General features: G+C 30.9%; 1 protein-coding gene across 1 annotated transcript; it reads right to left on the bottom strand.

Annotated features, from left to right (window-relative positions):
• Nucleotides 1–7,500: 7,500 nt before the first annotated feature.
• LOC136089819 (zinc finger BED domain-containing protein 4-like) lies at nt 7,501–8,379 on the bottom strand. The gene has a single exon (XM_065815908.1). It carries the CDS (start codon nt 8,377–8,379, stop codon nt 7,501–7,503), a length of 879 nt encoding a protein of 292 aa, XP_065671980.1.
• Between the last annotated feature and the right edge of the window lie 5,140 nt (nt 8,380–13,519).

The following is a 13,519-nucleotide window of genomic DNA, read 5'->3' as shown; positions in this document are numbered from 1 at the left end:
CCGTGTCCAGACATGCACCCCCAAATCATAACACTACCACCGCCATGCTTCACAGTTATTGCAATACAGTCTTTTTTAAACTTTTCACCAACTCTTCTTCCAACAATCAGTCTCTTTGCCCCACAGAATAGTTGAAATAAACTTTCATCGGAAAAAATAACGTTTTTCCAGTCCTCGACAGTCCAATCTTTGTGCTCCCTGGCAAAGACCAACCTTCGCCGGACATTAGCGGCAGAAAGCAAAGGTTTCTTTGCTGCCACACACCCTCTTAATCCAGCTTTTTGTAGTCTCTTCCGCACAGTTCTGGAAGCCAAATTAACTCTATCTTCCTCCGACAGTCTCCGGCTTAGTTAAGGTGCAATCAGGCGACAATCCTGAAGTGACATGCGGACCAGCACCCGAGCGGGTGAGCCGTCGCCTTCTTTGGCCTTCCGGAACGTGCCTTGTCTGCTGTAGAACCTTAATTCTGATATTTTTTAACCATTTTCCTGATGCCACTTGCAGTAGAACCAAGAATTGTTGCAATTTTACTATAATTTTCACCATTTTCTGCCATGAAAACAGCACGGAGGCGCTCTTCCTGGGAAAGCGACGATATTTTACTATTTTTTCTACAACAAAAAATACTGATAATACATCATTAAATTAAACTAAAACTGACAAAATAATAATACTGAGAGTAAAGATGTCAAAATGGAAGCAGATGCAAATAAAACACAAAAAAATTGGCCAAAGTAAAAAAAATTGGTGTAGAGTACCTTAAAACTCAATAGTTACCCTTGACTGCTGGTTCTCAGTAACCAAATCGGGCTTTAGATGACCTTAAATGACCTTAAATGGTATATACTGACTCAATATGTGATTGGTAATACAATCAACACATATTTTCTACCAATTAATAATGATGACATTAATATCAGAATGAAGGCACATCACTTACCTCTACTGTCTTGTTTCTTATGCCTAAAATATGATGAACAACTTTCCAATGTGTTATTAATTTATCTAAAAAAAATGTGCTTGTTGTGAAGGTAAACAGAAAGTGCAAAGATATTGACGTGTCAGCACAACAGACATTAATAAATGTAGCTATGACGCTTTCATCTGGTAATTATTTGGACAAAATTTGCAGTGATTTAATTTCTGCTGTATTTGTCCTTTCTTTGTGCCGCCACTTTATATATATATATATATATATATATATATATATATATATATATATATATATACAAACATATATATATATATATATATATATATATACATACATATATATTTATATATATATATATGTATATATATATATATGTATATAATATATATATATATATATATATATATATATATATATATACATACATATATATTTATATATATATATATGTATATATATATATATATATATATATACAAACATATATATATATATATACAAACATATATATATATATATATATATATATATATACATACATATATATATATATATATATATATATATATATATATATATATATATATATATATATATATATAAATATATATATATATATATATATATATATATATATATATATATATATATATATATACAGTATTGGAAGAAACATTTGCAACCAACATCGAACAATGCTAAAAAGTATTCCTAGTTTCACATGTCTTAAAAACGATGCAAACTATACTACCACAGCAAACAGGTCAGGAGTCTAGAGTCATAGCATGCCGTAACATGAGCAATCAGCTGACAGGTGACAGCACACAGGCAGGTTTCGTTGACAAGTGCCATTTTGCAGCGGACAAAACAAGTGCAATTTGTTTGGTTTGTTTCATTTTCTTAAGTCTGGTCCGTGTCAACGTCACAGAAGTTTCTTAATAATTAAAGGAAGTATTCAGAAGTTTCAAGAAGCATGCAGAAGCTTTCCGAAGTTTCCAGAACAAGCGTCTGGAAGCATCCAGTAGCATTCAGAAATATCCAGAAACATTCAGAAGCATCCAGAAGCTTTCAGAAGCAGCGAAAAGAAGCATCTAGAATCTTCCAGAACAAGTTCACACAAGTTCATTTTACTATATAAGAGACATGTAAATCGACATGTAATTCAGTCAGTATATGGAAGTCAATCAGTCAGTATTATCAAGACAGTTTATCGAAGTAAGTTTTATCAAAGTGTTTAATCGAAGAACATCAATGCAAGAAGTGAAATTCAACAAGTGTTTCATTACATCAATACAGTCCACATCAAACCAAGACGTTGTGTTCCACAGAGCATTATTGTATCATCACAAAGTAAATGTAACACGGTAAGCCTTAAGAAGCGTGATTATTAATTTTTATTTTTTTAATGACTTAAAGTGCAAATATGGCTCCCGACAGTCTTGGATTGGAACTAAGAAAGAAAATTATTGGCGATTACGTAAGTGGAACGTCATAAATAAGTGTTTGTGATAAATATCGCGTGAAAAAATGGACCGTATCAAGACTATGTTCCAAATATCGTTCTACGTGGAAGTTGGCAGCAGATAACAAAGGTGGAAGACCGCGTTCCATCACTTCTAGAGAGGATTCTATGATCGTCAGATCCGTCAAGAAGGATCCCTGGATATCATAAGTTGAGATACAAAAGCAATTAGAGCTGCCTGTATCGGGCCGAACTATCAGACAACATGCTGTTGAAGCCGGATTGTTTTCTCAACGCCCTGTAAAGATACCGCTAATATCAATAAACAACCAGAAGAAAAGACTCCTGTTTGCTACATCTCATATTGACTGGAATGTGCAGAAATGGCGAACTGTCCTGTTCAGTGATGAATCGAAGTTCAACATCATTGGGACGATGGCATTTGCCATGTACGTCGACCGGCCGGAAAACGCCTCAATTTACGTTACTGCCATAAGACCGTGAAGCATGGTGGAGGCAATGTAATGGTCTGGGGGTGTTTTTCTGCTAACGGTCTAGGTCTAATACATCAAAACAATGGAATAATGGACCGTTTCATGTATAAAAATATCCTAAAAGATGTTATGTTACCTCATGCTGAATGGAATATGCCAATATAATGGGTTTATATAATATGGGTTTATAAAATAAAGTGGGAAAATTGCAAATAAAATGGGTTTTTCAGCAAGACAACGATCCGAAATACACTGAAAAATAGTCAAGCAGTGGTTTCAAGACAACCTCCTATCGAAGATGGATTGGCTGCGTCAATCTCCGGATCTCAACCCCATCCAGAATCTGTGGGAGATCGTCAACCGCAGAATTAATCGTGAAAGTGTTCGTAATAAGGATCAACTGTTTGAACAAATGTAAAAGGCCTGGGCAGCGATTTCACAAAGTTTCATTGATCACCTGATCGAATCTATGCCTCGAAGATGCAAGACTGTGATTGACAACAAAGGATTCACCAAGAAATATTGATAGCGAAATACAACTTGTTCAACATTTTGTCGAGTTGCACTTGTTTTGTCCAGAAGGAAATTAACTCTTTTTAATAAACTTCATTAATTTATTAGTTTTCGTGTACAAATAATGAACTTTGTGATGAATAAAACTTGTAGAACTTTGTCTCTAAACAGTTTCAAAGTTACATTTATATATATATACTTGTTTTATAATGTTTTATTGATATAGTATAAAAATACCAAATATTGGTTTGCAATCACATAAACAGAAAATATGTTTTTATAAATTTATTTCATTTTATTTTTCCACCTTGCATTTCCGTCCGGTGATATTTAAAATTAACTAGTAACAGGTTGTTTATTTAACTTTTTTTTTCCCAATGTTTTACTATCCCTCAACTAATTTAACCCAATTACGCAGACTCGTAGAATTTATATATAGAAACAATCTAAACAAAGTTGTTAACTTATACTGCATCCAATTGGAAGTGCTCATTTTATTTTAATTATATAATATTATTATTATTATTTTAAAACTATACATATATATATATATATATATATATATATATATATATATATATATATATATATATATATGTAAGATGATTTATTGTTCCTATCATACATTTTTGATAAATCTTATTTTCTTATAGCGTATATTATCAATGCAAACTTTAAGAATAAATTAAATAAATAAGTTATTGATTTATTTTTGTAAAGGCGTTAATGGGTTAAACAAATACTTATTGTATTACATTGTTAAATAATTTACGTTTATTATTTTGAAAAATGGGATAAAAGAAAATTTAAAGGAGGCGCTCAAAAAGAGAGAAAAGCGACAAAAAATCATGCAAGAAGCTGCTAAAAGTACTCTTAAGTTAAGTGATATGTTTGCTTCAATTTCTTTGAGCAATGCATTTGATATTGAAAATAGTTGAATGAGGATTTGGATTTAAGTTCATCAGTTTCGAGGAATGATAACACTATTATGTGTCCCATTGACGCAGATAAAGTTGAAACATCGATTCTTGAAGAAATAACTTCTGTTTTAACTTCACCCAGGCCAATAATGAAATAATAACACCAACAAACAAAATGTTTAATTTCTTATCAGATATCAGGTAATTATTTCATAAGGCCAGGAAATCCAAATTATGAAGAGTTTTTTAAAAAACATCCATGTAAGCCAACCATTGATGGAATTACTAATTTACCTTTTAAACCAAATTTAATATTTTATAGAGAAGATAAAGTAAATAGGCGTTAACTATCATATAGTTTGGAAAAAAATGCTCTATTTTATACCATGTGTTTGGCTTACAGTGATATTACAAACGAGAGTTCGTTTGTAAATCGTGGAATGACGGACTGGAGGCACACTTTGAAACGTGTTAAAGAACATAAAAATAGTAAAACTCATGAAAATTGTGTAAATTGTCATATGCTCAAATGTAAAGGCAAAGATATTTATAATTTAATGTTCACAAATGAAAGAAGCATACGTCAGAAAAATATTATGGAACGAAAGCAAGTATTGGAAAGAATTATAGATGTAAAATTAATTGGAAAAAGAGGATTAGCTTTGGCACTCACCGATCTGAATCTGTTTCTTCACTTACACTTGAAAGTAATCAAGAAGACCATAGTAATTTTTTAGAAATAATATTGCTACTCTCTAAGTATGACGCTGTTTTAAAATTAAATTTATCAAGATTCATCAAACAAAAGAAGAAAAATAATGAAACATCTGCGGGAACTAAAGGTAGAAGCAGTTTCATTTTATTAATTTCAAAATCTACTGTTAACCAGGTAATTTTGGTCAGTGGAAAATTAATTCAAGATAGCATTTTGTTAGATATACAGGAAGCAGGTATTTTTTCTTTGCAAATTGACACCACACAGGACATAACACAAAGGATCAGTGCTCAATTGTGGAAATATTTATGAACGTGTAGTAGCTGTTTTAAATTGCAAATCGTCTACAGGGAAAGACATGTGCAATTTAATTAGTACTTTTATTAAAAAAAGTGGATTACATATTAAAAATTGTATCGGTAATTCGACAGACGGAGCAGCAAATATGCGTGGACAGTTTAATGGCTTCACCGGTTGGTTAAGTAAAGAATCGCTGGTCAAATTCACGTTTGGTGTAAGGCCCACCTATTGAATTTAGTTGTCACAGATGCTACTAGTTCGGTAATTGAAGGTACTTCTCTCTTTCACTTACTCAACTCGTGTGCCGTTTTTCTAAGAGAATCTTATCAACGTATGGATGTTTGGGAAAACACCAGTGTAAAAATGCGGTATCAGAGACTTAACTTTATATGTGAAACAAGATGGTCAGCAAAAGAAACAGCACTTAAAAAATTTTTTGGGCATTATGATAACATAGAAACCCCATTATATGTAGACTTATGAATAACTTTAAATTATTTTGTGTCTAATGTATCTTTCAATGCTCAAATTAGACACTGCATCAACACTAATAGAGTCTTTATTAAAATTTAAAGTTATACTTATAGCGCATATTTATTTAAAAAAATTTTCAATATATTGGACCGTTTTCAAAATATTTACAAACCAGCATTTTAAATTATTCAACAACTTATAACATGGTAACTTCCACATTAAATTCGTTAAAAAAATTTTCACGTGATTTTAGTAATGTAAAAGAAAAGTCTAATTCATTTGCTAAACGTGCGAATACACTACTTGAAGAAGAAAATTGTGAAATAATTGTCAAAGAAGATATATCAGAAGAGAGATTTAGACAACGAAAGAGAATGCCCGACGAAATAACCGAAGATCATGAATTTCAAAACCCAATCGAAAAATATAAAATAACCAAGTTTAACGTAATTATGGATACCACAATAAATACTATAGAAAACCGTTTTCAAAATCACGGAAAATTATATGCAGACATGGCAATATTAGACCCTAAAAATTTTACCGACAATAAATGTTCAGGAAACAGTTTAGAAGAGCTCAATAAATTACTAGTAAAATATCATAAAACATCTTAATAATATCTATGCAAGATATATATCACACCGATGAATTAACTTATTCAGATTCAGAAATAATTAAGTGAAGTATGCCTCAAAAACAAAGAGAGTTGCAAAAATTGCATTTATTGCTGTTTTAATTTCTTGGCTAAATTTAATTTATATAGCAAAATATACAGCAATGTTTATTTTGCATATAATTTTATTATAACATTATCTTCGACGCAAGTAGCTTGTGAACGTAGTTTTTCCAAATTAAAAATTATAAAAAATAGACTCAGATCTTCCTTGACACAAGATAATTTGCAGTTTTTGATGCTTATGGCAATAGAGAAGGATATTTTGGTTAATTTAAATAATTATATAATAGATAAAATAAGAGAAAATGCTCCTGGTATTAATAAATATTTAAATGGTTAAGAATCTTTTGTTTATTTATTTTTTATTAATTATGTATTTATATGTAATATATTAAAATGTTATTTTATATTATATATATTTAATTTTGAGGCCGGTCCACTTGGGGTTCTCCGGGCCGCTACTGATACAAACTTATATTAATTACTTTCAAACCTTCATACAAACCATTAAGAAATATGCATTCGCATGTAAAATCATAACTTTTCAATTACATAAGATGGTGATTGACATAAGATGGTAAAGTGTCTTAACAAAACTATCGTAGTTACATAAATTTAAATGAAATTTAACTTTTTAAAAAATTATCGCATATAAAACTCTCGTGGCTTAATTAATCAAGAATTTTGGTTTATTTACTTAAAGTTAAAAGATTGCGTATTGTGGTATTTGCGGTATTCTATGGGTGCACCCTCCACTTTTTAATGAAATAAGGGATAATCCTTCCCCCTGTTTGCGACAACACCCTATGCATTCTACATTATATTAGCGTTCTTTATTTTTCTATAGATCAAAACAGCTTTATTTGATAAATCTTGAATTAAAAAGTAATAATAAATTCTTATATTCCGATAACCTACACTAAAAATTTCAAATCATTTATACACTGTTCTAAGATGTTGCTCCTGAAGTTAATAAAACAACATCTCTTGCAATATTTAAAGTACAATACTAATATAGAAGCACAATACTTACTACAGAATTTGTGTTGATTAATTGTGTATATAATGACCAGACAGCACCTGGAGCTGGTGTAATAGGTTCTTGATTTTCAGCAGCTTTAATTTCATGACCCTCGTCTATGTCCAATGCATTTAACTTGCCAATTAATAAAGTAACAGCTTTCTCAGCCATCATCCTGCTCTTAAAAATCTTGTTTTTAAATCTGGGATCTAGTAAGTTGCAAAAGCATATATAGGTTCGTTCACGCAGTCTCCGTAACGTCGATGCAAAGATAGACAGAGATTCTTTAAAAATTCCGTAGTCCTTGTTGCGATCAATTGACATGTTAACTGCATTTATTATTGGGATAACTTCTGACGTGGTCACTTTCGATGAACTTGCAGTAAGCGTGACCTCCTCAAACACTTTTAAAGCTTCAACGAGAGGAACCAAATTATCCCATTCTCCGGTTGACAACTCCTTGTTTTGTCGAGTAGCTTTTGGGAAATGTGGCGTTACCAACAGAATCGCATCTTTTTGTTTTATTAAACGGTTCAGCATGTGAAAGGTGCTATTGGCTCTAGTTGGCTCATATTGAATAATGCTGTGTTTAGGCAGTCTCAGAATCTCCTGAGATTGTCTCAAAAGTTTGTATGACTTAACCGAATGTTTAAAGTGTCCTACTATTCTTCTACAGGTAGCAGTTAGTAAAGATATGCGTTCATTGTTGAGGCAGCCGTCTTTTACAACCAACTTAAGTGTATGGGCAAGACAAGGAATATTTGTAAACTTCCCGACTTCCATAGCAGAAACAATATTTCTGGCATTATCTCTTACTACTACATTAAGTTTTTCAAGTAGTCCCCAACGCTCAAATGATTCATTCATAAAGTTAACAAGATTGGTTGCGGTGTGGGACTCAAAGGAAAAGGTACCACACCGCAACCAATCTTGTTCTGTTGGCTCCACATATCGGTATTTATACTACCATGATTAGCTTTTTTTGCCAAGAACTGAATTTTACTTGATACCTTCTGATAAATGCTAGGAATTAGGAATAGTCGAGAAGTATTTTCTGTTTGGTATCGTATACCTTGGCTCCAAAAACTGTAGTAACCTCTTGAAACCGGGATTTTCTACTATACTAACAGGTTGGTTATCTGTGCATATCATTTCAGCAATATGCCTTGTAATTTTTATTGCCTTCGGATCTGTAGATGTAAAAGGCCTAGTCTTTGCAAACACTTGGTGTATAGTTGGTTGTTTAGTAGATAAAGATTTAGGCTTCATTTTTATAAAACTAATTGTGGAAGAAGAGCTTCTAGTATTGATCTCCGCATCCTCAGACTTAGGGTTGAGACTTATGAATGCGGATGCGAGTGTAGTAGAGGTTCCCTTGGTATAGGAGTTTCAAAATCAGGGTTAGGACTGGATTTACAAGATGGTCCTGCGGTAGAGCTATTCTCGCATATATTAAAATCAATAACGCCAGCTTTATCATGTTTCTGATTTTTGATTTCAGATTTTTGAAAGGTTTTTAAATGCTTTAGCATGTTCGATGTTGTGTATGACTGACAAGCTCTGCCACCACCCCTGGATATAACAGTTTTGCAAAAGTTGCATATTGCAGAGTCAGTGTCATTTAAATTGATCACAAAATAGTCCCATACCTCGCTTTTTTACGTTTCGGCATGATAATGACACTATATATATATATATATATATATATATATAAATATATATATATATATATATATATATATATATATATATATATTTATATTCTGAAATTAAAACAGCATTTCTAATAATACAAAATAATAATACTAACAGTAATAATTATTATAATAAAACAACAAATAAGATTTTATGATAATACTTACCGTCGGTAAATTGATTAAAATCGAAAAAAATAAATCAATTGAAATTTAGAGTATAAACTTTTACTTTTATTTTCAACCTTTATTGTTGCTAAGGTTTTCCTTCACAGTTACTTAACTTCAACGATGGTATTAAATGCGAAAGAAAAGATTTAACGTAAAATAAACAAAAAAAATCTCAACGGCAAAGAGTGTATATATTAACTTATATTATCAAGGGAGTAATAATAAAAGAAGTGAAGTCGTTAAAAAGTCTTTTAAAAAAGAATCGGAATCTTTAAAAAAAGTTGAGAATCGCGATTCTTACGATTTCTTGAGAATCGGGAGAATCGGATTCGGCCCATCTCTAATATTGTACTTACAAAAGAGATTCAATACGCATTATTGTGTTACATTAAAAAGTGCCTTTAAAAGCTTTTTCATTAATAACTTAAGAGATAAAATAGTATGGAATTATATATTTTGTTTAAGAAAAATCTTAATTTATGTTTTGTGAAAAAAGACTAAAACTATTAAATATTATTTAATTTTCTTTAAAGAAAAGTATTGCATTTACATTTTGTAGAATGAGGATAAAAATTATTAAATACACTTAATTTTTTTTATTATACGTTAACAAAAATCTTACCTTCACATTTTGTGAAATATTGCCAAATCAAAGACGGCATTTTCTTCTCACTTTTTACAGCACAACAACTTCAACAGCCAAAAGTAAACTTAACAATAATTTAATCGAGTTATTGCAGCTACCTTAATTAAAGAAATCAAATTTAAAATCTAAAAGATTAAAAATCAAATTTCATGAATATTAATCGTTTTAATCATTTAGACGCTCTCTTGTCGCGCGATCGTTTATAGAAAACTCGCTCTAATTAACTTTTTAATCGTTTGGTTTTTTTTTTATCATTAATCGAAATAATCGATATTAACGAATAAAATGATCACACAGGGCGGTTGGCCAGTCTCTAATATATATATATGTATATGAATCGTATTTTATGTACGTAAATTAAAACAGTAAAAAACGCAATTTTGCGTATTTACAAGAAAAGCGCATAATTATGCAACCATTGTTAAGACCTTAAATATGTTTTAAATCAATTTCTTTGAATACTCTAAAGTTTAAAGTTTCTATTATCATTTTTCTAATTTAATCTTTTTTTCTTTTTTTTTTAGTTTATTCTAACTCGATAAGTTAATATAACTAGTTTAAGGAATTCATTAAAAATTAAATCCTTGTTTTCGACTGAATTTCTCCAAACAAATTCATGCAAATAACTCGCAAACAAGTTTTCACTTGTGCCACTTTGTCGACGAGGCTTTTTTTTTGCTCGCATCCACATGTTTTCAATATTTGAGTGTGAACATCAGGATTGTTAGGGTTCACGAAATTTTCCTCGTGCACAATAACGTGCGTATATATATTGTCATTCCAATTATCGATGTTTGCATACGATGCCCATCCATCTGATATGATATGTGACCCAGGTAATATCCATCTTTCAATGGCAGCTCGAAGTGTTTCAACTGTTCTATCAGCCACTTCAACAAGGAAGCATTTTCCGGAGTTCTATTCCCCGAATACCCAGTGACCTTGACGTCATAGGCCACGATGGTATTTCCTGTGATAGAACTTTTGATTCGTTTATTTCTACCACAATTGGTTGGCCTGTAACGTCTTTACCTCCAATTTCACATAAATTTTCTTCGAGCCACTGTTCACAAAGCTCTCTACAAAAGTTTGACCAATCAACTACATTGTGTTTGAGATCTACTTCTGCTCTGCGTGCAATGTCTTTTTGTGGAAAATCAACAGCAAATTCGTACATTATCAGTATAATTTGATAGATGGAAAGGTGACTTCTGGCGAATAAACTATCAGTTCTGATGCTAAACTTTTTTATCGGGTGTTCTATATATTATTTAGACTGGTACTGATATCCATGTCGTTGATAAATAGCGGTTCGTGCAACGCCTATCGAAACGTTAAAAGTTTTTAAAAGTTAAATATAATAGAAAATTTACTTTATAGCTTTTAAAAGTAAATAATAGGTATAGTTTTATATTATTTAATAAATTTTTACTTGTTACTAAAATATATTGAAGTACGAAATAAGAATGGTCGATGAGGTCGATGTGAAATAGATTTATTAAGACCCGTTTTACCGGTATTTTTCGGGTCATGACTGCTAGGTAAACATTAAATTAACATATTTTAATTGCAGTATGATTTAAATAGTAAATGATGATGGTTTATTGGAAAGAGGAAGACATTTTAACAGTTAAACTCTAAAATAACTTTGAACTGCCCAGTATTCTTGACAATTCAAGTAATCCGTTAAATACTAGACATGATCTTAACAATGCATGCAATGAATGTAAATAAAAAATATTTATTTCGCCATACTTCCAGTATTAAAATAATAGATAAAAAAAGTCTCATGATATTAACAACGCATGCAATGAATGTAAACAAAAAATATTTATATCGCCATACTTCCAGTAATAAAATAATAGATAAAAATAGTCTCATGATCTTAACAACGCATGCAATGAATGTAAATAAAAAATATTTATATCGCCATACTTCCAATATTATAATAATAAATAAACAATGATATTCAGAAAGAAGTCTAGTGGAAAAGCTGCGTGCTTTATTTTTTGTGGCCAAAGAACATACTTTTCTCTATATCGTCAATACAACAAAATAGTAAATTTTCTGACAACTCGTCGACGGAACATATACCAATCAATGTAGGATCCCGCGGATGAACAAATAACATTAATTTCTTTTTATGGGTGTTGAATACTGTGAATATGTCATAGGGTTCTCTTTTTGTCTTTACAATGTTTTTTACAGTCACTATTTCACCACTATAAACAAACACAGTTACCACCTACTGAATTTGTTAAACAAAAATTTGACAAAAAGTAGTTTTTTTAATCTCAGGCAGACCTATTGGTAGTTAGATAGTATGCTCCTGCTTCAATAAAAGTTATTTAATAAATGGTTCTTTCGATTGCAATGACGCTCGTTCTGCACCAATTTTTACCCTGAGAAAGATAATTTTCGAAGATATGTTGTCTAATGCATTATATTGTTTTACATCTGAACCTAAATATGAAAGTCTATGAATGTTAAAAGTGACGACTTCTGGACCAAACAAATCAGAGGCATGATAAATGAAAAGAGTGAAAAAGTGTGAGCTGATTCAGCTTAAACTGTAGCAAGCTGTGGATACAACAACATCCTCATAGCATCAGATAATTACAAAAAAAACTTATACAAAGCTTCTAATCTCCAGCCAAATAAATGACACCTGTAAATAAAAGAAACTGATAAAACTCTGTTGCCTTATACCTTTCAAATTCAGTAACAGATCTTGGCTTACGTGCAAACTCTTTAGGGACAAACATGGTTGAAGCAATAAATTTATAAGAAAGTTTTTCCACATCTCTGGGTCCAATTCTTACATATAATTGAAAAAGTTAATTTTCCAGCATAAACACCCTTTTGACAACATTTATCGCAGCCAAAATAGATTCCATGTCTCTTATTTCCTTTTATAAATGATCTAGCTGGTGTATCACAAACTTTACCAATAATATTAATACCAGAATCAAATAGAGCAATACATTCATCAACAAACCTTTTAAGAAGTTCATTATTGTCTTTTGATTTAGAGTTTTTAGGTTCCCCTTCAATTCGATTTTGGGTGTTTTTAACGCCTGGCGGGGACCTTAAAATTTTTTATTCTTTTAAATAATATATGATGGATTGAGTATTAATTTTATAAAAGAAGCATGTTGAAAACATTAAGAAATTGTTCTACAGAATCTTCTGAAACCGGTTACAGAAAATTTTTCTTAACAAAAACATTTTTATAACTCGGCGACGTATTTTATAACTCGGAGGCGTATCTTAATTTTTTAACATGCTTCTTTTATGTAATTATTATTCATTTCAACTTCTTAAAATAAATTCTAAGGTTCCCGCCAGGCGTTTAAAACACCCAACATTTATGCCCAAAATCGAACTGGCGGGACCTTCAAAGTTATACATATATATGTTTTTTTTGCTCAAACTTGTTTTCATATAAATGGTCAATTTATAAATCGATTCGCGAGTTTAATTTGAAAAATTGATA

This window comes from Hydra vulgaris, chromosome 13 (genome assembly GCF_038396675.1).
Source record: "Hydra vulgaris chromosome 13, alternate assembly HydraT2T_AEP".
Taxonomy (NCBI): Eukaryota; Metazoa; Cnidaria; class Hydrozoa; order Anthoathecata; family Hydridae; genus Hydra; species Hydra vulgaris.
The sequence above is the reverse complement of the archived record's forward strand: the minus strand, read 5'-3'. Positions and strand labels throughout refer to the sequence as shown.

What these genes read in the sequence shown, in the direction of transcription:
- LOC136089819 (XM_065815908.1), bottom strand. Translation starts at nt 8,379, where the DNA reads ATGAATGAATCATTTGAGCGTTGGGGACTACTTGAAAAACTTAATGTA.